Source organism: Drosophila yakuba, chromosome X (assembly GCF_016746365.2).
Source record: "Drosophila yakuba strain Tai18E2 chromosome X, Prin_Dyak_Tai18E2_2.1, whole genome shotgun sequence".
NCBI lineage: Eukaryota > Metazoa > Arthropoda > Insecta > Diptera > Drosophilidae > Drosophila > Drosophila yakuba.
In genome coordinates, this window is record NC_052526.2 from 16,564,514 (window position 1) to 16,592,293 (window position 27,780).

Sequence of the window (27,780 nt, forward strand, 5' to 3'; positions counted from 1 at the left end):
TGGTGTAAACCCCTTTTTCCGGGTAACCGCAGATAAATCAAGGCAAAAACAAAGCTCGGCGGACGGGATGGCGAGCCCGCAGAAGATACCACTAGAAATGCGTCATAATCCAGGAATCGGGAAGGCTGTGAAAGCGAGGGGTGCAGCGCGTGTTAGGGGCCAGGACTTCCAGGACCTTCAGGACCCCATGATTTACCGCGATTATAATCGACAGAAGAACTGAAATAAAAATCTGGTGGGTTGGAATAACTAGAAATGTGCTGGGGGGAAGTGCAATGAAAATGGTGCTGAAAGAAACTGATATTGACGTCTTAGGAAAAGTAATTACTTATGCTAAGCAAATTGCTTTCTTATTACTAGCAGCTAAAATTGAAATGCATTCAATCAAGGGGAACATGATTTTAAATCCAACTTAAATTCAAGGATATTTGTGATTTAATTGTGGCTTCCAATCACGTATTTCCTCAATTTTATTGCGATTTGTGTGCCTATTTCAATCGGATCCTTCTGCTGACCCTTTTATATATTTCCTATAATTTAGTCTCGAGTCGCGCTGAAAAAAAAGAGCTACATCAAAGCGGATTCCTTTCGGTTGTGATTAATGATCCGCACCGCATCAGCTGTCAATTGGCCATCAAATGGCCCACCGAGAGACGGAAAAAAAAAAAAGCAGGCGGCCCACTTGTCAACCCATTTCAGAGTTCCCCTCCTGAAATCCGCTGATGCATCCAACATAAATATGCATGAAATCTTAGCAAAAAGAGTGAAATAAGAAATCTGTTCTGTTCTCTGGTTTCCCTTGCCCGAGGTCTGCATTAATGCAATATTCCCCACTCTATCGCTTATTTCATTTTCATTTTTTTACCGCCTCGCAACTTGACAAAGGTCCAGGGACAGACGCGTATCCCTATATTTAAGAATTGACCACACACATGGACATGCCAAGTGTATGCCAAGGGTTCTGTAAGCGGCATTTGCGCCCTCGGTCAAAGGTTTATGCGGGCTGTTGGCTGGTAACCAATGGATGGATGGAGCGATCCATTCTGCCGAAGACCCCGCCCCAAAAACTTTCAACACGACTATCAAGTGGGCCATAAAAAATGCTTCTAGACGCACGCATAAAATTTTCAATTAATTGGTCTGAAGAAGTTGGGGAAAATGTCGGGAGATATGTCACCTTAGTTTTCGAATCCGAATCGAACGCTAATTAAAAACCCATGAAAACTGTGATCCGCAATGGTGGGGGGACTTAGATGTCCGCTTATTAACGCGGTCAGGCCCTAAATGATTTTCTCTCATTTCCAACAGGGTAACTTCCGCCGAGTGGGGTATACTAAGTGGGGGTATTTCAAAGTTTTCAACTGTTTGTTATTTATAAGTTCCTAGAGAAGTACCAGGTAAGACAGCGTCTATAGAACTCTCAGATTCAACATTTATTTTGGGCAGAAGAGAACGGCAGGCGCCCTGTCATAATTATGGGCAAATGAAATGATTGAAGTGCCGTGCCTGCATTTGCATAATGAAGTCGTTGGGGTCACCACTTCACTTCAGATCACTCTGGTTCACTTTGGAGCACTTTGGAACAGTTTGAAACTCTTTGGCTCACTTCACTTGAAGACGCCACACAGAGCGGTGTTCTTATCGCCGCCCCACTCAACGATGATGATGTTCATTCTACTTCTCAAACCTAAACAGATCTGACCCTATTATTATGATCATTGTTATTACTATTACTCTTCGAATGCTAAGTTGTCCCAGAATGTTTGATTTGATTTTATGCATTTTTAACGGGGTTTTCCCAGAAATCGTCTCTGTTTTTACAACTCATATGCGGCCCCAATGAAAGTGTTATAAATATGTATGGATATTGGAAATGGAAAAGTGGTATGGGCTGATCGATTGGCAGAAGCTTTCCAAGTCGTGAGCGAAAGTGAAAATAATCGTTAATTGATAGAGGCGCTAAGACGTAGTCTATGGAATTGTGAAGCCGTGGTTTCTATACGGAAAAGAATGCAGTAACAGTTTTAAGTTTACTAAAGAAATAATTAGTTGATGGTATAATTTAAATAAATATGACCTTGCAACTAAATGTAATATGAATTGGCAGTAACTAGCATCTTTTACCGTCCTTCAAGTTTAAATCTTGTCGATTTTCCGAGGCCTTTAAGTTAAATATGCAGCTATCCTTAGACAAATCGATTGAGAATTAAAACGATCTGCTGATCGCATCAACAGGAAATCGAATGCAATTAAATGGGAATCGATGGAAAAGTCTCGCATCCACTCGACCAAATGAGTTTGCATTGCACGAGCTGAAATTGGTGCACAGAGAAAAAAACTAAAAAAATATATAAATAATTTTAGTATTTTACTTATGACACTATTATTGTGTTTATTAAACTTGTGCCTGTTTTTCGTTTCTTTAGATTGATACAATATGTATATCTAATGTAGTAGGACATTCATTCCCTAACGAGATTATCACAGTTTCGTTCAGTGTAATATGCTTGAGTACGAAGTGGAATGAAACGCGTTACCCATTGATAAGTTTTTGAAACGGAATTGCTTTTCTTGCCTTGCCTTCGCTTAATGAAAATTTGTTTTCGGCCTGGATTGTTTGTTTTCCCGGCACCAAAACACACACCACAAATTGCCAGAAGCGCGAAGATCAGAACGGAACCGAACCAAAAAAAAAAAAACAGAAATTCAATGAAGGAAAATTCAAAAATATTACAGAGACAGCCACTGAGCGAGGGGAAAATGCAATTCGAATTCCATTGGACATGGAGATGCAGCGATGGATCCGCAGATCTAATTCAATTAAGATCCATAGATCCATAGATCCACATATCCATAGGCAATCCTCTGCGTTAACTGGCGCACTCGATATTGTGGCCTCTCAGCTCTTTTCGTACATCAAATGTGGCCGCATTTTAATTTCGTTTAATTATCATTAATAAAAAACGTTGATGAAAGTCTAGTTTGCTTCTAACTTGACTGCAACTATCATTATCTTTAAGTTAGAAAACAGATAATACAGTGCACGTTGTCCCTCATCTTTTTCACATTGTTATCATTAGCGTTCAGAATAACATTACCACATAACCAAATACCTAATGGAAATCCAACTGGCTTTAACAAATGCATAATAGTCAAGTGTCTCCCACCTGCATTTGTGGCCATTTATTAGATGCTCCACTACCGCTGGCAGAACCCATTCATCTCCCAGCTTGATTCCCTCTTTTCTTCACCGGCTTGTAGGTGTTAATTCCGCCGAGACCCTGACGAGGGCACACAGTACCTTCATTAGCGACCAGGCCAGAACAGACCAGACCAGACTAGGCCAGGCCAGAGCTGAGCAGACCTCCCACCACCTCCTCGTCGATTTGCCGGCATTGTCCTCCGCACGACTCTCTTTTCACACCTTTCCCGGGAACAATCCACATGGAGAATCAGGGAATCAGAGAATCAGGGAATCGGGGAACCAGGGGAAACAGGGAATCGGGGAATCAGGGAATCGGAGAACTAGGCAACTGGAGAACTAGAGAACAGAGACTAGAGCAGACAATGACAACAAATGAAATCCATACATAATCATAATACATAATCCATAATACATAATAATGAGCACAATGCGGCCAGAAGTCTCCCTGTGCCCCTGCAACCAAAAAAAAAAAAAAAAAAACTGCTCCATTCATATTCTAATGGGCCACTTAAGATGCACAAGCAAAAAAGATGTATATACATATATATATACATTCATATATGCGGTGGAAACCGATCTCCAGACAATGGAGATGGAGTAACCCAAATATTTTCCACATTCAGCTTAAGTAGCTTTGCTCATTAAGATAACAAAAATCGATGGGGTAAAAGTATCGGCGTTTAATTGCTACTCTCTGGATTATGTAATGTCTGGCCAATGGACTCCACTCCCTTAGATCCCCGGGGAATCCCCATTCCCACACTAGCCATCTCCCTATTCCCATTGCCGCGGGCAAGGTGTGCGAGTGCTCCACTTCTTAAATGGGTCAGGCTGCCAGAAAATCTCATCCGCGGAGCATCTGATCAATATCAGAAATCCCATTAAAAGCGCTTGCGAAATCATTATCCAGCTCCAGCCAGCAAGCAAACCAGAAAACCGGGAATGGGAGTGCAGTGGAGTGGAGTGGAGTGGAGTGGAGTGGTGTGGTGTGGAGTTTGGTTGGAGGTGCAAGTTATAGATATAGGGCATATGGGGATCTGGAAACAGGCGCCGCCGTCTGGCCGCTTGAAAATGTTGCAATATTTCTGGCAATTGCCGGCACATGAAATACCAAATGGTTGGGTTAATGGAAATGAATAGAAACAATATTGGGAATTTTCCCAATTGGAAATTGGAAAGAATAGAAGCAGAACCATTAAATAATATATGCATAATTGGAGCGGAAAAATGAAATTAATTCCAAATACCAACATGAATGTATTCTATAGAGAACAGATGTTTATACAATAAGGATTTAATGGCAAAAGCTTCACTGAATAGGACAGCACCCACTGCATTTAATGTGCACTGTTTTCCTTAGAATAGTTTACCATCCCCCATTTTCCAACTACGAAGCTTAAGCTGCTTACTGCTTACTGCATTCGCATTCAGCTTTTGAATCGCTTTTCTGTATGCTGTCTGTATGCTAACCTGTTGAGGCCTGACAATTTAAATGGCAAGTGGCTTAACCTAACGAGCGGTGGAAAAACCAGTGGAAATGGCAAATTTTCCAGGCACGTGGACGTGTAGCTGAAAGAAAAACACACGGATAGCCGAAGACAAGACAGCGCTCGGCATTCACGTGTAAGTCTACCACCAAGCCGGAAAGTCTCTGCATGTCCCCTTCGTTTCCTGCAGGAAAAACCCAGTTCCTTCTCAGTTTCCCAGTTTCCCAGTTTCCCAGTTTCTCAGTTACTCAGTTTCCCAACCGTAAACGAACATCAACATCTCCCGCCGGACAACATGAAGGCAATTCAATTAAAAGCTCGAGTTTCATTTTGATTCTACTTCCCAGCGGTTGGTATCCTTCGAAAAGTGGGCGGGGCAGTGGGCGGTGGGCAGTGGGCGGGACAGTGGTTAGTGGGCGTTTAATGGGCAGTTGTCCCGTCCAGGGGACAATGCAAAAATCCGAAACAAATATTGCGGCTGCTGTGGCAATGCCAATGAAATAATAAGCGCACAATAAACAACGACAAATTGCTCTTTTACGCAATGAATGAAAAGCAACTATGCACGTCAAGAAAATGCAACTGAACTAAGGCACTTAATTAAAGAAAATGCAGATATGAACTCGACGTAACTAAGAAGTAATGCAACTTAATAATGAGGATAATGGGTACATATAGTACCGTATCTTGTGTTAATAAAGCGTTTATAGTGTTCGAAATACTTGTTGTTTATGATATGCTGGGCTATTTTTTGCAGTGCAACGCCCTAGCCCGTCCACTTGGACACTAAGTGCACACACACGTTGCCGGGACACGTTTCATGGTGATATCACCCGCTCTGCCGCCTGCTGCACGGAGTCCGAAATCGGGCAAATGACGCAGGATTCGGTTCCTGCCACTGATAACAGCATTTGATTCAGCCAATTGGGAAGCTTATTTGCTGCGAGCGTAGGATGAATCATAGTGCTGATTGTGAGTATCGACATATGACACATGTACACCAATGGGGTAAATCATCATGCTGCACTAAACGATGAAGAATCCTGCTTGACTATCGCCAATTACTTCATGGGATATTCCGCCATCAAGAACACCAGTTCAATTTAAAAGCACCGCACAGTGAGAACATAATTTCAATAGCCAAATTGGCTATCTGCATATAGTGCAAACAATTTTATGGCACTAAAGTGTACCGCGTGAGAGCATTATAAATTAATGCTGGGCGCCAGGGTAAACAAATTAAGGAGAAATATATAGCATTCTTAAATCAGTAAATTGCCTTTGAATTTTAGAATTGTTTTCGAATTGTATTTATTTATAAGCTTTTGTTCATGCCCAAATGATTTATTCCATAAATCAAAATACTAGGCTAGCAAATTTAATGTACAAGCCAACGGAATTTTAAGGGGAGCACGAGAATGCAGTATATTCACAAGTGCTGACAGCTCCTGGGCGAGGGATTAGCAATCCAGAGGAGCATCGAGAATAAAAATAATAATTATGGCAAAACTGGCGACATCAACAACAGTCTCGATCCCATACCCTCTTCACCACATATTTAAGGATACATTTAGGAAAATATTGAGGACATGTTGCAATACTTATTAAATATTAATTTCTTCCATTACTTGTTTACTTCTTATTCATACATTACATAATTAAATACATTTTGTAGCACGACCCCCCAGTTTTGCATGTATTTCCTCCGACTGCAAGGTCACACTGTCCATTAAGTGTGACCAACTCTGCAAGCGAAGCACACCAATTTTCGCTTTGTGTACGAATGCATCTACATCTATGTATATGCACATGCATAATAATGCACGCACCAACTGGGACCGAGTTGGAAACAGCATTTGGCATTTGGCAGTGAAGACGGTGGATAGAGATTGCCGATCTGAGGATGGAGGTTGCAAGTACTATATATGTATGTATGTATGTATGTTTGTATGGGGATGGATGGCAGTGACCGACCCGCAGACGACGGTCCGCAGATTTCTTCTTTTCTCGTCTCTGGTGCGCTTTGATTTTGCCTGCTCCTCGTTTTCGTTGCTAAAGTTCAATGTGCCTCCTGACGGGCCCCTTGCGCGCCCTTTTGCAATGCCTGTTCAGTTCCGCATAGTTATGCCTCGGTCGGCTGCTCATTGGGCGGATTGCGGCTGGGGTATATCAGTTCAATGCGACTCAAGTGAGAATTTGTTCATCTAGAATATTTAACCACAAAAGTTTATGTTTATATTAGGCTTACACCTTCGAGTTATTTAATGTTTTCCAATAAGCTTATTATCGTAAACTGCAAGGTCACACTCTGACAAAGCATCAAATAAGTGTGCCCAGCCGCACAAACGAAGCAGGGTGTGGCACAGTCGACTCCCTTTTCTGCGACCCCTTTTTTCGCCGCTTTGTTTGCTCGACGGTGTCACAGCAGGTTGGCTGGCGGCTCTGGCTTATCAGCTAGCTCACTGTGGCTGTGGTCTGGATGATTTCTGATTTCTGTTCTCCGGAAGGGGGCGGCGGAGGAGGAGGTGGAGGGGGCCGAAGGGGCGGTAGGTGCCACATGCAATTGTCGGCCGACACGCCTTGCGGTAATTATGTAAATTACCTATCAACAAGCCAAACAACAACAACAGCAACAAAGCCAATTGCCGCAGTGACGACAACTTATCAAGCCAACTTCGGTTGCTTGTCGTGGCCCGCGGTATTGAAAACATAGATAAATCGCACTCTCCTCCTGGCGAAATGCGAAAAACCAGTAAGGGGGAGGGTTGGGGGCTGCAAACAAACAAAAAAAAACTAAAAACACAAAATTATGAGTATGCATCGTTCATGTCCGAGAGTATCTGGCATTCAAATCGCCAAATTGGCAACACAACGAAAACTGGCCAAAACAAAAACATTTTCTTTGCCCAAGGCAAAAATAAAAGGTAAAAGAGAAGGTCGAGGAAAATCCAAAAACAGCAATGCACAAAACTTATAAAGCCAGACAGATATGCGAGCAGATCATGTGAAAAAAAAAAATGTATTTACATACAAACATATATATTTATAGGTATCCAATATATAATCCAAACATTTCAAATTCCTGGGGTCTGGAAAATCTTGAAAGTCTGCTTCTTCGTCGCATCGATAAACAAAAATGATTCTAATGGTGAAAATTTCGCTTGAAAATGTTCGATTAATTAGAGATCAAAGCGAGGAGCAAGGCAATACCAAATTTCAAATGTCTTTCAAGCACGCAAGCCTAGCTCATCCACCGATCGATCCACCGATCCATTGACCAACTTAGACCCGTCTCTCCAGATCTCCCTCCTCACCCGCATTTTCCCCCTTTCCCATCGATACTCTGCCATAGCGAACGCCCCCCTTTCATCTGGGTCTTTATCATCTCCTAACGAGGCGTGAAATTGTTCATGTTAACTAATTGCTCCTGACGGTCAACGGACAGTGTGAAGAGCATTGATCGGCCACAGTGATCGCGATAAGTATGCCGACCATCTGGGAAATTTGCGTACAGCCAAATTGCTTGGCAATCCTGTGACGTCTCAATGCGAAATTACACAGCTACAGCTAATGAAATGTTTAAAATTCCAGTTTATGTTATTTATGTAGATTGTACAGCTAAGTTCAAGATCATCAGAAAAAAAAACATCCTTTTCAGACTTATTTTCCAATTTTTGGGTACACATTAATTGCTTGCAGCCAAAGTAAGCCGATTGTGATATATGTATATTTTGATATGTGGGTGGGGAAAATCTCACTTAAATGTCGACAGCTGCTCGTAATACATTCAACGATTTGGAAAATCTGCTTCACATTGAGCAATGACAACTCTGCCTCGGTTTTTCAACTTCCATTATTTACTTTTGAGCGCGGCTTGTTGTTTTAACGGAACTTGGCCTAGGCTAAGATGGTTAAGATGGTTGATGGTTGATGGTTGATTGTTGTTGGCCCGTCTAGGGTTACATTTACACCCATTTGAGGGTTAAGGTGCGGGCGATTGAAAAGCCAGAGGGGCGGGGACTTAACACCTGGGTGGCCAACGTGAAACCAACGTGTGTGGCTGTAGCTGCCGCACAGGTAAAAGGAGACAATTAATTTCATCTTTCGATTGAAAATCAACTCGCAGCATCAATAAAAAAAAAAAACCTTAAGCAGGAAAACGCTTGAAACTTGAGTGCGATCAGCTTGGTTCGGTTCGACAGTGTCCGGAAAATAGTGTGAGAAAATTAAGACCACCTTTTGATGGTGCGGCAAAATATCAACAAAGTCTGATATAATAGCTATGTAACTTAGATAAAAATTTTAGGTTATTGTATATATAATTTTGGTAACTGAATTTAAATTAAATAATTTATATATTGGTATTATATTACATAATATTTATATATATATAATATTTATATATATATAATATTTATGTATATTTCTCGTTATAACTGTTCGCACATCTTTGCAAAAATCGAAGTTTTCTTTTCCAGCAGATGGTGAATCATGATGCTCAAAAATCGTAGAGTTAATTCCCAGCTAAAGAAGAAAATCCCTAGTATCTGGCAGATTTGCACTTTATGGGCGCCCAAGCAATAACAATAACAATTTCCTGGTAAACACAAGTCCCGGGTCGGAAATCGTTAAATGTATTATTATTTATGGCCCATCGGTGGGATATCGATGTTTACAGTAGTGATATCAATATTTGCTGCAAATTTCGGGGGTGCGGTGTGCGGAAATCGAACTGTTCAATTGAATGAATACCTACATCGGGCAACCAAACCGCAAGATATATGGCCAGGCAGATAGATTTACCCTTTTTGACTTTTCCAACCCCCTAATTCCTCAGTTACCCCTCGCAAAAAGTGCCGATGCAAATGCAACCCCCGGTGCGGGTCCTGCAATGAAATAATTTCGTGTAATCCGGTGCGCGTGCTCTCAATTATTGTGAGGCGATTTTCTGAGTGAGTGAGGATGGTTAAGTCCCCGAGGGAAGAAAGGGTGTTTTTTCAAAATTCAGAAGTGGGTAGGGGGAAGGGGGATATTCATAAGATCCTGAGAGCGTTTGATTTCTCGGATTTATGTTCTCATTGCGGAGAGTCTACTGAGATCTAAAAGTTAATATAAAATGGGAGTAATACATGGTTTGTAGGTGCCCAAAAGTATGCAACAAAATGTGTCTAACACAAGTAATAAATATCATAAATATTATATGTACATATATATATTTGTTTACCCAATAATCCAAATTAAATATAAATAATTATTAAATTAACTAAATATATTTAGCTTCAAGCATTCAGTGTGTTTCTATGTAAGGGCATCTAGTTGTCGGTGGTCCAACATCCTGAACTTTGTGCTCGAGTTATTGTTTTCCCCTCGCCACTGAGACACATACATACACACATGCTGGCGCACACACTCACACACACACACACTCACACACACACAGTCGTCCTGAGCAATGAAAAATTCATATTTGCGTAGATGTAAGTGAGTTGGCGCATATATGTACATACATATATCATTGGTGTGTTGCTTGCACTTTGAGCTGTTTGAGCAGTCGGGAAATTCTATGGGCACTTTCAATGGAAACGCAAAAGTGAAATTTCCTGCTCTTAATTACGTTCTATTTTTGGCCACCGAACGGAGCTGCGGAGCAAACAAAACAATTCAGACAGGACAAAGGCGAAATTCTCCTCTTGCAAATCGCATTTCATGCCATCTGATTACGCCTTTCGAATTGTATTTTTTTTTTGTTTTTTTTTTGTGTTGCCCCAGTATTCTTTGGCCAGCTTTTTCAACTCTTAAGCCCTCAAACATGTGAGCTGGTTGTTAAGTCGCTCTTCGGAAAATATTTTCCTGTTTCGGCCAACTCTGATGTGTGCCGCAATTTCGTATGCCTCAGTATTTGCCATTTTTTGCCGTAAACCCAAAAAGCCACAGAAATATGTCCAAAAATAACCTAAGGAAATGCTGGTTTTGGTAAAAGTCGCACAAATATCAAGAGGTACTGCTGCACCAAAGGATTTGAAAGTACATTTCTGGCTAAAGCTACTTACAAACTCTGGCAAATCCTCACCATTTGAAAGCTAGATTTTGTCGAAGTAGTATTTTCAGGAATTTCAAGGAATTATATTCAGTTTGAATTCGAGTTTTCACTAGAACAAACGAATTTCACAATCTTCTAGTGAAGTTTTTAATGTAAAATAATTTATATCCAGGGCAAAACTTTATAAAGCACAAAGTTCTATCAAAACCACCATTGCAGTTCCCTAAGAAATCTGCACAGTAGCAGCTGTCTGGTTCTGTATTTAAATCTGAATCTGAATCTGAATCTGAATCTGAATCAGTGGCATAAGTGGGCACAGCTTTCAAGAACAGCGAAACCCGAAGAGGAATAAAAAACCAAATCCCTGACACCGATCCACCTCCTCTCGATTCAGAAAAGATCGTGTTACAGGCGTGCTTTTGACGCGTTTCAAAAACAAGATGCAAAAAAAAATAAAGTGAAAAAAAAACTCTGAACTCTGAAGAGGGAAGCAAAACTTGAGTGATTAAAAGGGGTTCAGACAGAAGATTGCAGAACACGTTCCATGTGCGAAGGCATTAATCTGGATACGAGCAGCTGGAATCCATCATCGATTGGTTGCAATATCGATTAAGAGAAGCCAAAGAAAACAAATGCCAAACAACCGAATTAAACAAAATACAATTAATGAGTTTTGAGAACCCTATTCGGTAAACAATAAACGCAAGGCAAATGGCTCGAGAATTCTTGCAGGTTAAAGGACAATAAACTTGCGGAATTTAGCCGTCTATTTGAAATAAGATTTCCTGTATGAATGAAAAAATGAGCAAAAAAGCACGAAGTGCCAAGCACGTGTGATTAGGAAAATATCAGTTGAAAATTTAAAAAAAAGCGTGATTTTTATGCTATGCTATACATACTCTTCTAGGGCTTTGGGTAGTTTAAAAGGTATATGTTACTATACATTATATATTTGACTATATATTATTTGAATTTGCAGGCTAATATTAATAAATAACATAGTTCCAGCATTTTTCTTTTCCTGCCAAAGTTTAATTTTAAATACATTTCCCCCATTTTCTGCGTAAATGTGTATTATTTCCATTCCGTTTTTACGTTTTCCTTGACATTGCCCTGCTTCAGTAATTTGTTGGCTTCATTGTGCTGGAGCTATTCTTCAATTTTCTTGTTGTGCAGATCCTTCCACGTTGTTTTTTTGCATTTTTTTGTTTTGTTTGCACGCCTTTGTTGTTTGAGCTTTCTACATTTCGCTATACTTGGCCATGCCTTCCGTTCGGTTTGCTTGTTTCTGCCATAACGCACATACAAAACAAATAAGCAAAATGAGTGGAAAAGGTTAGAGCTCAAACCGAACGGGCTATTGAGTACCCTGTCTAAATAAATAGAACCTGCTAGTTATGGACATTATTTAATTGCCTTTGAAGAACAACAGAATTCAGGACCACAAGAAAACCACCTGCCAACTTAACTTTAAAGTGGCAAACCTCTGTTTAAAGTGACGCTTCACTCGATGAAGGGTATGGCAATGGCATAATAAAGGAACCAAAGTGGAACCGACTGCAAAACTGCTGTCGGGAGCTGCTGTTTCTGTTGTTAATTCATGGAAATTTATGTTTTTTAATGCAACAGCAACAGCAACCGAAACTGCAAACGGCGAACTGCGAACTGCAAGCGCAGGCAAATTGCGAGCGTCGGCGGCTGCGCTTTTTGGTTTCTCATTAAAAGCGAATTTGCCTGGGCGACAATAATAGCAGCTCGGTACAAAAAATGCCGCACTGACCAACTGCACAGCTGAGTAACTGAGTAACTGAGCAACTGAGCAACTGAGCAACTGAAGAACTGAACAACCGAGTAACTGAAAAACTGAAGAACTGAACAACCTAACAACTGAACAACCTAACAACTGAACAACTAAACTGTGTTAAATAAGCACCAGCAGCCAGGTTGTTGTGGTTGCCATAGTTGTCGTCTGAGAATGCGGGCGGAAGAGTCAGGGCATCGAGGAAGTGCGGGGCAAGGGGAAGTGGAAGGGGGTGAGGAAGGGGAAGGGGGAGCCCAGTGCGTGGGCAGCGACACCGAAACTAAGACCGAAACCGAAAGTGCAACTTGCAACGTGCAACTTGCCACCACAAGAAAAATCGACTTCGCTGCACTACCCACTAGACTACAGATGTCACTCTTTAAAAAGGCACAACATTTAACATTAAGTCGCTACATAACTTTGGAATATTTATAAGAAATAGCAACTACAATAATTGTTAATTCCAATTTAAAGTTTAATTACTAAACTTTTCCTGTGAGCATATAATATTTTAAATATTTTAAATGACTTTTAAGCAAATACCCTAGTTAACTCGGTTGCAATCATATTTTTCCTTACATAAAAAATACCCATAAATCGAGTTTGTTGTGGGACAGCTTGGGTGCAGTTTATGGAGGCCCCACTGTATGTAGTTTTTTTGACTCACTGCTGTGGCCTGGGCGGGCCAGCAGCACAAATTGCAAAGAGCTTTATGACACCTGGCATGCAATTACATGGACATTCCATTCTCGTCCCCCCACAACGAGCCGCAATCAATTATGCAATATACATATATGTATGTATGTATATACATAGACACCAAACACATAATACTCGTATGCAGCACACAATCCCGATAAATGGGCTATATATGTATGTACATACAAGTATGCTTGTGGTTTCCTCAATATTTTGTGGGCTGATTTCATCCGGTTGAAAATTCAGCAGAGTCACGGGTAAATGTTCTCGACAAGGATGGCCAAGTGGAATCGAGATTAGTTTGGGGCGTTTACCGATTAATCAGCTTGAATGTATTTATTATAATTGCCTGCCAAGCTATTGATCTCGTTAAATGCTAAGCATTTAAGCACTTTAGCAGCTCACTATTTTGCCTGCTCAGGTGCACAACTTGTGTAGCATTAAGTGTATGTTTGAATGGAATATTTATAGGTAAACGGCACATCAAATGGCTTAAGCCCTTTAAGGATCTTTGTTTCTGCTGCTGCTGCAGCAATCCATCTGGAAACCCTGACCAAAGTTATTATCTCTATCTTGGGACTGCATTCGCTGCGCTGCAACAAAGTAAGGCGAACTAGGAACCTGAACTTGGCATCTGCATCTCAGTTGCAATAAGCAGGAAATAGTCGCCTGTCTGCGGCTGGCTTCTTATTTTCTACCTCTGCTGCTGATCTAAATGCACTTGCAAAAACTGATAAAAGGATCCAGAACTATAACCCATATTTTTGTGACTTAAAGTTCAGTCAAAGCAATGTATATATTGCCAAATTAATCAGTTCTTTTTTCAATTTTGATTTATGCATGTTTCAGTTCCCTTTTTGTATGCCAGTTAAGCAAGTGGCCTGCAAATAAATTTCTATCAACAGTTCTGCAGCTTCCTTTTTTATGAAATTGTCAATTATAATTTGTGGCCGTGTGATATTGCAGCGAGATCTCGTCGTCTGGAGCCTGTCTGTCATCTTTGGCCACTGCTGGCCAGCTATCCAGCTATCCAGTCATCCAGCCATCCAGCCATCCAGTTGGCCATCCATCCATCTGTCCATCTGTCCGGCGCTCGTCTGCTTCCGGCTCAAATGCTCCAGGGGCCACGCCCAGGCTCACGGCTCGGACATAAATCATGTTGTTGACCAACAACGGCAGCCGCGGCCCACTGTCATCAGCACTCAGCATTCAGCATTCAGCATTTGGCCACGTTAAGACGTTAAGATGGAAAAGCGACTGCTTTGCGCACAAAAAGCAACAACAGATGCGTGCCAAAAACGTTTTGTGCCACAAAATGCTGGCCATACGCTTTTTGGTTAGACACACTCGTCGCGCACTGCCATATGATTTTTTTTGTTTTTTGTCCATATTGTTGCACATTTTTTTCGCAGTTTATTTTCAACTATTTCAAGTCAATCCAGTTGCAGACAGTCGAACACAAAAACTTAATTAAGCATCAGAGTGGGGCAAATAAAAAACGCAAAAAAAAACAAGTCAATAGGAAAAAAATAATCGAAAAAAGAGGGAGAGAGAGCGGGGATCGTTGGATCGATGGCACTTGCTTGGCCCAGTTAGCTGCTCGGATTCTAATTCCAATTCCAATTTCAATTCGATTCTGAGGCGAAAGTAATGCGGCTGGGTCAACGGTGCGTATGCGCAATGCGGTTCAACTGACTGGCCGTCGGCCAATTGGTGGACACTTGAGGGGTGAGGGTGGGGAGAGGGGTGAAGGGGGGTGGGGGGCGGTAAAGTGGGTTATGGCTGGGCTGCTTGGGCTGAGGGGGAGTACTTGCAGCGAGCAACTGACGCATACTTGCCGCATTAATCTCAGGCAAGTGATCTGCAGCATGCAACTGGCGACGACAGACGTCTTTGCCGCAACTTAATTTAATTTTCCTTTTTGTTTCCTTTTTGTTTTTTTTCTGGTTTTTGGCTATTTTTGTGATTTGCATCACGTAAAGTGGAACAACTAAATGAGGTGATGGTAGGGAGAAGGGGCCAAGACAATTGGCCAACTATTTGGCGGCTTTAATTGGCTTGCACAATGCCAGCGAAAAAGTCACACGACACCAAAAAAAAATGATGCTTTAAATTGATGCAACAAAATTATACAAACAACATTTGCACGGCTTCAAAAAACCATCAAATATTCCGAAAAAAAAGTACGTTTATTTTAAGCTTAAAAACAAGCCCACAAAAATCTATAAATTAAAGAACATATTTATTCACTTGTAACCAAAATACGCGCTTAGAATTAGCCACTAATGTTTTAAATATAATATTAAAGGCAATAATGCAATGCAATTTGCTGTGTTTAATTAGTTTTAAACGGAAATGCAATATACATTATAATTTAAAAAAAAAAGCATTTCGAGGCTGCACTGTGTGCAACTGGCAGTCGTAAATCTGGTGGCAGCCACAAGTTGCGGACTGGCTTAATGGTGTCAACACCGAAAACCAATTGGCAAATGTAGATCTCGTGGCGCCCAGCCACGCCCCCCGCCCGCCCCTCGCCCCAGCGACAATTGTCCAAGATGAGTGAGGAAGCAAAAAAAATAAAAAATAAAAAAAACGGAGGAGGGGGAAAAATTTATGGCTTTCAATTGGCATTGACAGCGATAATTGGCCGCGTGTGCCGAACTAAGCCAAGTCAACACGGAGCCAGAAAAGAGGGTTACCAAGATGAAAAAAAAAAACAGCACACACTCCGTGGCCATCGGGGGGTTAAGGGGGTACAGAGTGCCGACATATTGACAGCACGCGGGCAGAAGAAGCAACAGCAACAGCAGCGGCAGCTAAATAATGTCCAATATATATTCGGCCATTAATCATCTTGGCCATGGCCTACAAAAGTAATGTATTTAAAACAGCCACAAAAAGTGGCGGCTACTTTCCTTGCAGCGCCAAAGAATCGCTGGCGAAATTTATGGCTGCAGATAATTAAATCTGGATCTTAATCTAAATGCGAATGGCTAAGAAATGTTGAATCAGAGATGTGCCAAGTAATGAAGAGCAAACAAACTGAATGTGCACGAGTATTTTCAGTAAAGTTTAGCAGTAAATTTCGAATTTTAAACGAGTGCATTGCATTTCATTGGAATTAAAAATTAAGTATTTCGCAAACCTATTTAAACATATTCAAAGAAACCCGCAAAACAATTAAAATAACCAAGTGAAATGCAAGCAATGTTTGTGATAGAACGTTAACCAAAGTTTAACTACTAAAGGCACTATTTCTGTTTGCATTTAAATTTATTTGCTAGCTGAAGTAATAAAACAATGAAATTCTGCAAACCGATTGTGAAAAAATACAAATATTTCCAGAAAACCGCAACACCAGCGAAACTTTTCAGTAGAACCCACAAACGCAGGCAATATCTTAACTACACTTGGAGAAACATACAAATAATACAAATAATTCAATTGAAACAGTTTTCAAATCTCACACGTAACCCGCGAAATATGCCATCAATCCTAAGTGGGTTTTTCAATCACTTTTTCATATCTCACCATGTAAATTAAGCGATGGCACTTTATCGCTGTTTTTCTGCAATTTTTTGTTTGTTTGCCGTTTATGATGGTTGCCCGTTTTTTTTTTCTCTTTGTTTCTTTTCCCCAGTGAGTACAACAGTACGTATGAGCATTGTCTGCGTTGTTTGTTATAATTTCAGATAAGTTGAGATTGCCGATTGTCGGTTACATTGTTTTCTTGTTGCGGTTGTTATTATGCAAATTTTCGGCTAACAACCGCTTTCAAAAAAAAAAAGGCGACCATAGTTCGGTGGCTGTGAGGGGGGTGGTTGGTTTGAATTTTAATTAACGTTGCGCATACGCCGCGTGGTACACCCTGCAACTGCCATCCTAGGAGTGTTCGATGCCGTTGGGCAAAAAGTATGCCAAGTAAATACGGTTTTCAAAACGAAATAATGAGCACACTTTTTTTTCGGCGTTTTCTACTTGCTACTTGGTTGCTACTTTTTTTTTAGTTGCCATTTTTGTGTGCTTAGTTGCAGGCAAAGTCTAAACACTTTCACTAAAAATCCACCAAAGGCTACACGAATTTCGTGTCGTACATGACAAACTCTCAACTCGATTTGGTTGGAATGCAGAGGGGTGGGTGGTGGTGGAGGTGGTGGAGTGGGCGGAGAAGTGGGTGGGAGGACAGCTTTGTAAGTGGCTTAAACAGCCTATGGCTCATCCCATACTTTTGGTACTAGTAAGCTAAGCTAAGTTACTCACTTAAAAGGAAAAGCTTTAACAATAATTAAAAATAAAAAAAATATATTTTTTTAAGTTCAGTTACTTATAAACCCATATAAATATGTATTGCATTAGTACTGCTAATTAGGTTTATGTGACTCAATAAGCTTAAGTGTTTATTTGGCCTTATTTGCATTTATTGAGGCAGTTGCATTTCCAAACATAATGTTTGCCGAAAATATTGAGCTTGTATGGACAAATAGTGGGACTGCTAAGCCAAGTCATTAGAAGCAATCTCCCATATCGCTTATTGCCCAATTCCATGTGCCCCAAAGTACTTAACCCCACAAAATGCCGACAAACTTGACACCCCCAATACCACATAATTCCGCCGCACACCAGCCACCAGCCACCAGCCAGATATCCCAGATATCCGCTGTGAAATATCGACAACTATGACCAGAGAAATGGCTCTGCAAGTGGCTATATGTATGGAGGAAAGGAGAGACTCGCTGGCGACATTGATTAACGAGTGCTTAGTTAAAGCGGCACTCAAACACGCGCTGCTAATGCCGCAGATGCCAGCAATAATAGTTGCAGATACACCAGCAGCAACAACAACGCAGCAGCAACAACCACGCAGCAGCAGCAACGCAGCAACAACAGCAGCAGCAACAGCAACAGCAGCAACATCAACAAACAAAAAGCAAACAAAAGTCAACAACAATCGCGCACAATGAACGGGGAAATAAGCGACAACAAAAGTGCAATCATAATTCTCTCCGTTTTATTCGTCTTCAGATTTTTATGATGAATAATTGAATGGAATCTAGGAATAAGTTTGAAGGAGGGAGCACTATTTATTGCCATTTTCGCAATGCCATGCATCTGTGCAAATACTTTGAAATATGTTTATTAATTGCCAAGTGAACACCCTTCAACCCGCCGTTAATTTCAAGTTAGTCTGTTGCTCTTATACCGAGTATATACATATATATACTTATGCATATTTGTGGGGTATATACGACTGGGCAATGACCTGGAATGCCCTAGTACGTGAACATACAGTTGTGTTCGAAATAATGGTAGGGGGCCTTAAAAAGCTGAGTTATTCAACAATAATGTGCCAAAACAATTGCAATAGATTTAAACTAGATGTGAAATCAATTATTTGATTTGCAACAAATTTGAATGTTTACTAATGCTCGATTATGTTGTGTGTGCGCTCTATGATTTATTGCTTCTTGCATTTGAGGCCAATAATGCATTTATTGTGCATTTATTGTTATTGAACTTCTGCAAATATTTTCTTCACCTGTTTATTCAATTATTGTGTTAGTTTTGGCAGGATCTGTTGACATTGTCTTTGCTTATTTTACGCAGCAGTGAAGTAGCAGTTGCTACTCCCTCAAATTGTCAAGTAATTTGTGTAGTAATCTTGAGGTTCCCCCCAATAATGATGTCTATTATTGAGCAATCACATATTTCCTACCATTGTTAATCTATTTGTTTACATTCTAAAACAACATACTCACAACCGAACTTTGATCTTGTCACATTACTTAATTAAATCAAATGAATCGGTTATTTATTTTTGATTTCGATTGTTCTATCAGCTTTGCCCTTTTTCACTTCGCTTTAATCTCATATAAATAGATGGCGATGCGTTTATTTTTGGCAGTGGCTCTTTTTTTGCTCGCTTCTCGTTTTGTTCTTGTCAAGTACAACTACAAATCACACTATTAGTGAGTCACGCTGGCCAACAACAAATTACGCACCGAAATAGCTTAAACATTTGGAGGAATATAGGGGGTATACCATATAGCATATAGACTATACTGTATGCCTATGATTCATTTGGCCAGCAGCTGTAGTATAAAATTGTAAAATTGTTTCAAAATTGCGTTGGCCAAGAGGACAGTCATCTTAAGCCGAAGTACTTTTCTATAGAATAAATTTACTAGGAAATGCATTCTTTCGATTGCTAACCGTTTGCCAGTTGGGATTAATCATTGAATTAGTACCTTATAAAATCCTTTATTTTAGTTTTAAACTTTACTGATTAATTACTACATTTAGTTGATGCACCAGTTGATCATTTCCATTTGATGTATTTTAATTATGTTATGCATTTTAGTTTTAAAGGTGATGCGTTTGAATTGTTTATTACCAAAACTTCCTGTTAAAGTGATCATCCAATTTTATGTTGATAAAGCTGCTCTTTATTTAAACACCCGACTAGAGAAACGAAATCTTATTGCGCCATTCTGGCTTACCCATTTACATAATTGTGATTTATAATTGTTAATTTATCTTGCAATGTGTTCATTAGAATTTTACCCACATTTTAGCAGCACAACTCCTGCGGCATGTTGATGGGGCAGGCCCAAATTGCTGTGACGTCTAAGCAACTGCTGCTGCTGCTGCGGCGGACCATCGAGAGCCGATTTAATCAGTTGAAATGCCATTACACGCACTTAATTCCAGGGCAATGGCTATTTCACAATAACAACACCTTAATCCCGACACTATTCACTACTTAAATCGGGCCACTTATTTGCAATCATAAACCGGAGTCTAAGGCAAAGTTGTGCTGCTTTACAACGAAATAAAACATATTTAGCCCAGATAGACGTGAAAATGTATAGTATTTCGGGGCAAACGAGAACACAAAGCCCGCGTTTTTTTGGCACACACGAAAAAAAAAAGAGCATGCGGCATCCACGACAAGATCGATTCTACTGAAACCGCATCCATGAATCCATCGCCATGGCGAACGTGAATGGAACGGAACGTGGAGCCCGAAGCGCAGCGCAACCGAAGTGGGCAAAAAGCCGAAAAAAAGCGCTGGAAAAAATACAAAAAAAAAATTGAAATCAAACAAAACGAGACTGTAAACTCTGTAGACTGGAGCCAGCGGAGCAAAAATAAAAAATAAAAATAAAAAGAGAGAAAAAGCGGGACCGCAAAAGCGGACTCATGGATCGTATCGCTGGGGCCGAATTGAATGGGGTTCGCTCGTTGTTCGATGATAGTACGATGATGATGGTGCTGATGCTCGCTCCGCATGCAAAGCCAAGCCGCTGATAAAAATATATAGAAATCGGTTGAAAGAAAGGGGGGCGTTGCTCACTGGCCGTCCAGGGGAGCGATAAGCCAAATATGGGGGATAAGTGGAAAAGTTAGATGGAAAATGAGTCTGGCGAGTGGCGCCATCTGTTGACAGGCTGGCAAAGCTAGGTGGCGTCATCTGGCGGGTTTTTTCAGTTTCTAGTGCTGCCACCTATTGGGTTCGTGGGGAATGGTGAGCCATCTAGCGGCAATTATTAATTTTACATGTAGTGACCATGTAGAATGTAGAAAAATAAATTTCCCAGTTAAAAAAGTTCTAAATTTGCCTAGGTCTAAAATAAAGTGCATTTCACTTAAGTTCCACAAACCTTAGCAAGATACGTAGACTAAAATATAAATTAGATGCGTTTCTTATTTACTACGTTAAATTATTCATACCAATTATCAGGGAATATGATTTGGAAGACTTAATATTTAGAACGCAGGGAAATGGTCACTGTTTAAAGGGCGGCGCCATCTATAGGCCGAATGTGCAACTTATGCAGCTACTTAAAGGCTTCACTTAATTGCTCCACCTATTGGGGGCAATGGTAAGCTGCATTACCAGAAGCGCCACCTTTCGAGTTCTTCTCATGAATTCAAATGGGAGTATAACAGTTATCTTTGTTTATTCCATAATGGTCTAAAAATTATCTGCAATATTATTTTCTTTGGTTTTTGGTTTACTTAAATATGCCTACGTAAATTGTGGAATTTGGTGAATATGAATTTATGATTTTTTAAATTTAAATCTTAATAATATGTTCCTTTATGTAAGGCCAAAAATGAAAGCAAGCAGATGTAGTTATAAATATAGGGAAATCGAAGAGTTTAGTTATGCAAAGGGTAAATAACTCTGATTTGTAGTTACACGTTTAGCACAAACAAGTACTTTTACCTTTATCCCAAAACATAAATTTGTTTATATTATCTTTAACTTTTAGTGATAAAAACTCAAACTCAAACTCACCCGTTAAGCCCGTATCGTTGATGCTGGACGTTGAGGTGGAGAAGCCCGGCAGTTTCCGCCATCCTTTGCGACTCCAGAAGCTCCTGGCCTTCGATTCCGTGGCGGTGGTCTGCACCGTTTGGATGCCATTCCCACTCGCGATCCGGTGATTGGGTCCCGGATCCTCGGCGGCTCGTATCCTGGCGCAGCTGAGTATCCTGCGGCCACAGGAGGCGCGCGTCAGGAAGCTACTGCCGCTCTGACCACCACCACCACCACTGCCACTGCCAGTCATTCCCGCCTCATCGTATACAGTGGCCGCTCGCTGGAACGAACGGCAGCTCTGAGTGCCCACTGTGGGCGTTTGGCGGGCGCACTTGATGTGCTGCGTTTTGCTCAGGCGCAGGCTGCCAATGTAACTGGCGCCACTGCTGCCACTGAAGCCGCTGTCCAAGTCGCCGCATGTGGAGGTCAGCAGCTGCTCCACTGCGCCGCCAGGACAGCCGGTGGCTCCTTTGGTTCTCTTCCCCGCCTCGCCGCCGCCGCCGCTATCACAGATGTTGTCCGCCGAGGCGGAGGTCAGTCGGGCCAAAATCGTTGGCGGTTGGCCACTGGCTGCCGTTACACTTACACTGGGCTGCGGTGCAGTGACCTCTGCTCCGCCAGTTACCGCCGATCCTGCTCCTTGTGACTGGGGCTGGTCCATGGACTTGGGCGGACTCTCCGGCATCAGCATGGCCTCCACACTCAAATTGAGTTCGCCCAATATCTTGTGGTGTCTGTTCTGCACGCGACGCAGCTCCTCCTCCACCAGCGTCTGATTGAGCGAGCCAGCCGAATGGGAGCCCACTGTACTGCGCAGCTGGTGACCGCTGCTCGTCTGCAGGGCAGCCGCATTGATCTCCTCGTAGAAGTTCTCGCTCTGACCCATGCCACTCGACTTGGTGGTGCTGGTGCTGGTGCTGGTCAACTTGTGGTAGCGCGTTTGGTACGACTGCAAGGTGGCCGGGCTCACCAGCTGTTTGTTCTTCTTGCCCTTGGAGAGCAGCGCGCGTATGGAGTTCGGCGGTGGTTCTGCCGTTGGCGAGGCGGCTGTGGCGGTGTCCACCACCGATGAACCACCTCCAGCAACGCCTCCGCCGCCGCCGCCTGAGGAAACAGCGCCCGGCACATTGGAGTGCCTCATGGCGGCACCGGGTTCGTAGTAGGCGTACGAGTAGTCATGATGCAGGTGAACTAAAAAGGTGCAATTAATATAAATATTTAACTATTATATACCTTTAAAATTAATAGTTAACTGGATATAAATATATTACAATCATAACCATATTCAAGAATAGTTACCAGTGTGATGGTGATGCTGCTGATGGCTGATGTTCCTGCCCAGCGTCTTGCTATGCCGCGCCGCCAGCTGCTTGAGATGATATGGTGATGACTCCAGCGTCGCCGACTCATTGCAAATCTCAATGGCATCCGGATCTGGATCGGGATACCGCGGCAGTTGCTGTCTCCTGCCAGGCGTGTTCACCGGCGAACCACAACCACCACCACCACCGGTGGTGCTGGTGGGTGGTGGATAGTCCGGTGGTGGTGGAAACTGCAGGCACTGCTTAGCCACGCCCCCGTGCACCGCCTCCAATTGCTGCTGCTGTTGTTGCTGTTGCTGTTGTTGCTGTTGTTGTTGTTGCTGCTGTTGCTGCTGCAACTTTTGCTGCTGCTGCTTGAGTCGCTGCAGTTGCGACTGCTGTTGCGTGTAGTAATTCTGATTCGAGTGCTGCTGCTGCTGCTGCTGTTTTAGCTTCGTGTGTACGAGTACCTTGCCGGCCACGCCCCCGACCCCCCCGACCACGCCCCCCTGGCCCGTTGTGGGGGCGCCCGTCGAGTTGCTGGCATTGTTGCGTCTGCTGCCCAGGCCCAGGCTCTCCATGGCACATGGTGTGGCTGATGCGCCAAAAGCTTCGATCTGCCAAGAAAGCAAAAGCGTGAAACTCATTATGAAAATGTTTGCAAACACAAAAAGGTAATTTTCAATAATAAAAAAAAAGCTTATTTTGAATTAATAATTAATGATAGCAGCACCTCGAGCTGACAAATTAGCGAGCATAATGTTCGGTTAAATAGAAATACAAATTGCAGCAGCTGCCACTGGCAAAAGAAAAACAAGTTCCTGGAACTTTGACCACTAAACTGGCTTAGTAAATGCGGTATTAGTGGTATTGTGGCATTGTGGCATTCGGCATTCGCGCCACAAGTTGCGAGTTCAGAGAGCCATTCCTTGCCACAATCCACATGTCGCCGTGATTAATTGCCGCTAATTCAGCAAAGTCTCTACTTTTGATGGCCAAAGGGTCGGCGGCTGGTTGGCTCCTCTTTTTTGTGGACTCGCTTCAAAGGCACAGCCGAGCGGTAATTGAAAAGCCGGACTAAACGAGCAAGGAGCCTGGTCAGTGGTCAGTGGCCACAAATGAGTCAGGTGGAGAGTCGAGAGCAAGATGATGGATACCCAGCTGTCACAGGTGAGTATGCCACATATGAATGGGCTACGTGCCCCAGAGCGGAGGTTAAGTCCAAGTCCGACATGGTTTATGAAATCAAATTCATCTTGGAGTTTGCATTTTGAAACAGCAAATATTTGTGGAGAGCATATGAAAAACAAAGCACATTTAAGGAATTTAACATATTGCACTAATAATATTATAATATTATAGTTATTGGTGGAAATTCCCCCTTGTTTTTGCTGGATTAATTCATTGTCAATAATTTCATCTATTTTACTGCAAAAACAGGCAGCTTTTCCCCCCTGACAAATGATAATGTCAGTTGTTGGGCAAGATTATGATCAAGATAAAGAACAGAACTCCATGGAATGCCAAGGAGTTGGAGTTGGAGTTGCATGGGAAGCAGGAGGAGAAGGAGAGAGAGGTGGAGCAGGAGGCAGATGAGATCCGATAATGTGCAGGGGAACATAATAAAGTTGACGATGATAATGCCACCGAGTTATGAGTGGTTATCCCAGTGGCCAAGGATTCTTCTTTGTGGTAGCACACAGAAATTCAATTGGTAATTTGAGTAGAAGTCCATCCCGTTTCTCGATTCTTGTTCATTCTCCGGCTCGCTCTTTCTCTTTTGGGATCGCATGCCATCTCGCTCCGTTTCTCCGTTTCTCCGTTTCTCTGTAACTTGAGACAAGTCTGAGAACTGGACACGATCTCGTTGGCACAGCAGGTCCCCAAATTAGCGTCTAAATTTAGCTACTCAACAAATTGAATTGAGCCCAGCGAGGGGCACTGCATGTTGTCTCTTTCCTCCAGCATGCACCCCTCTCTCTCACTCACTCTCTCTCTCTCTCTCGGTCTCTGTCGTTCCTTTGAATATATTTATTATTATTTTCTGCGTTCCAGAGCCACGTCTTGGCTTTTAAAGCTCTGCGTGCACTTAAAGTGGCGCAAGGGCAGGACAGGGTATTTAGGGGGATTAAGGGCTTCCAACTTCACGGGGGAAAACATCAAAAAACCCTAACGCATGCCATTGTCAACAGTCAGATACAACAACAATGAGGCGGCCAGTGGGGTGGGGTTTTTAGCAGGGGGAAGGGGGGAAGTTTTAAAGGAGGGGAGTTTGTCAGGGAGCAAACCACTCGAAAGGCAGGCCAAGGATTCCCCTGGATCCTCTTGAGCTCCCCCTGAAGTCTTCACCCCTCCGCGTTGCTCCTACAAATACGTATATATATATATACTAGTATATAGACAAGTATATATCCTTAAAGCTTCTGGCTAGCAGGGTAAACTTTGTGTTTGCCGACGCTTCAACCCACTTACAAGGATTCATATATGCGTGGCTGTTATTTTTTTATACGCCGTGTGCTCTCCTCTCGTTAGTTTGCTTGCTTTTGTTTTGTCTTTCCTGTTTTCTCAACTGTTTCACAATTTCAACAAGTACCCATTGCCAAAAGCTTAATCGGGTATATAAAGCCAAGTCGGGGATAATGTAATGATAATAGGAACGATGCAATAAGAAATTACTTTTCATAGCTTTAAGGTAAAAATGGTATAAAAAACCATGTGGTGTATATGTACAATAAAATTACGAAAGATTCTAGAAAAAGGGTACATTTTAGTCTACTTATCGGCTGGACTTCCCCTGCTTATTTCACCCTTGTTTTCACATAACTTTCCTTCGACCCTCGAGCACATTTTCCATACTTTCCCGAGCAAAGTGAACTGAAGCGAGCGCGGAAAAGCGAACAAAAGCCATCAAGCTGCGTCTTCCGCAGATGCGTTAAGGAAACCTCCATTTCCTATGCCAATATTGCTCCATGCTGCTCAAGTGACTTTCGCTGATTGATTGGGTGGTGACCCCGATGGAGCACTTAATTAGAAACACACGCATACGCGTTAACCGAAAAAAGGAGTTGCTGCAGCTGTGGCAGCACTTTGATGGGGGAAAACGAAGGCCAGCGAACAGCTACCAACACTTGGAGAAAAAACTAACTTTAATTAGTTCAATCAGAACAAAAAAAAATGTTAAATGGTCAATTTTTTAGATACCTAAATTACTAACTTTATAGTTAGAGAAAGTTGTATTTATATTAGAAGAAAAAACTAATTTAAACCATTTTTTTTACATATACATACATATCTGTAATATACATACAAAATGGTTTAAATTCGTTTTTCTTAGCTCCGCCTTTCTTTTTGCCAGTGTAGCTCTCCCTTTGGCCTTCCTTCGAGTGGCTGCGTGGCGCGTGTTTTCTGCCACAAGGGGCAGGGCAACAACAGCGAACAGAACCGAACAGAACAGAAACGCATTGCAATAATTATATGCTGAGGCAGCAGCAACAACTGCAGCAACTGCAGCAACTGCAACAGCAACAGCATCAACAACTGCAACATCAACCCCAGCAGGCTGGCCCCTGCAAAAAAAGTGTTGCATGTTCTTCTATCATATTTGCAATTTATGTGTCGCCAATTCACTCAGACTTCCCCTGTCCCTCCTGCTGCCCCCCAGAGTCATCCTCCCGATTCTGCAGCGGATTCCCCCCTCCCATTCCATTTATGGCATGTTGATGCCCGAGTGCGAACAAGTAATTAGAAAACATATTTCGAAATTGTTTCGCCATCCGTTTGTGCAACTTTGCGGCTCGCAGCTGTGCCGACTTCAAGGGGCAAGCAATTCCACTCCGACTTGCAATCTTAAAGTTCAGCGGGATTCCCTTTTTCAATTCCTCCGAAATGCATCTTTTGATCTTGCCCTGCAAGAACTTTGAACTCAAATCCCAAGTGCTATACAAGTTAGTATTGGAAAGTACACTAATCATTATTATATTTCTGGTGATTTTTTTATGATGATTTTCTTTGGTTTTTCATTAACTGCAACTTATTATTATTTCTGAAGTTAAGTATTTGCTGCTAATGGCGTTTAATGGATTTTAAATATTCCCCGAATAAGCTTTTCTTTTTTAAAATCCCTCTTGAATCCTTTTCCTTTTCAGCAGCAAGCTCCATTAGAGCACTGGCTCGATATTAAATTGATAATCCGATTTTAAGACCAATTAAAGGGGAAATCCCCTTTCGAGCAGGGTTGCCAGGTTGCCTGACAGAAAGCTGGCTTTGGGTGGTTTCCTGCACTGGCATTGTCACTCGCTTTCGTTGATTGTTCTGCTGGGTGCATTGACTTGCAACGCATCCCCTCCGTTGTGTTGCTCCCCTCCCCCCTTGGAAAATCCCCCCCTCGCAGTCATGCAACCATTTTCCCCCGCATTGCGTGCTGCATTGTCAACAAGTGCGAGTGAAATAAAAAGCCGGCACAAAAAATGCGAACAGCCAAAGTGAAAGGAGCAAAAAATGTTAAAGGGAGTACAGAACATGGAATATGGGAGTTTTTCTTCTTTTATACATATATATTTTTTTTTATGTATAATTCTAGAGGAAAAAGGAAAATGGGGGAGAGCTAGTTTCCCCTTAGTTGCATCTTTACATCCTTCAGCATGATTTCCCTGCATTTTTCCGCATTTTTCACCGTGTCTGTGTGCAAGAAAGTAAAATGAATGCAGCCAAAGGGAGTTGCGTTGAATTAACGTTAATTATGATGATCAGTGATGTGGGAATAACAAAGTACTATAAACAAATCTATATTAAAAAATATAATATATAGAAATTATTAACAGTCCTAGAAAGAAATTGAATGCAGATAAAAATCCTTCATAATTTATTATATTTTATATACATATTATAACCACCTCTAGTGATGATGATGATGTTCTGCTCG

General features: G+C 41.9%; 1 protein-coding gene across 2 annotated transcripts in view; it reads right to left on the bottom strand.

Annotated features, from left to right (window-relative positions):
* Positions 1 to 27,780, bottom strand: part of LOC6525684 (rho guanine nucleotide exchange factor 10) — a 105,325-nt gene that overhangs the window by 55,753 nt on the left and 21,792 nt on the right. The window contains exons 3-4 of one of the 2 annotated variants that reach the window (XM_002101470.4): positions 22,858 to 23,476; positions 21,535 to 22,749 (exon numbers count right to left, since the gene is read on the bottom strand). In XM_002101470.4, coding sequence (XP_002101506.2) covers positions 21,535 to 22,749; positions 22,858 to 23,440 — 1,798 coding nt within the window. In that variant the 5' untranslated portion in view covers positions 23,441 to 23,476. Of the gene's footprint in view, positions 1 to 19,797; positions 20,100 to 21,534; positions 22,750 to 22,857; positions 23,477 to 27,780 lie in introns of those variants that run through there. The other variant, XM_039370148.2, reaches the window with a different exon arrangement.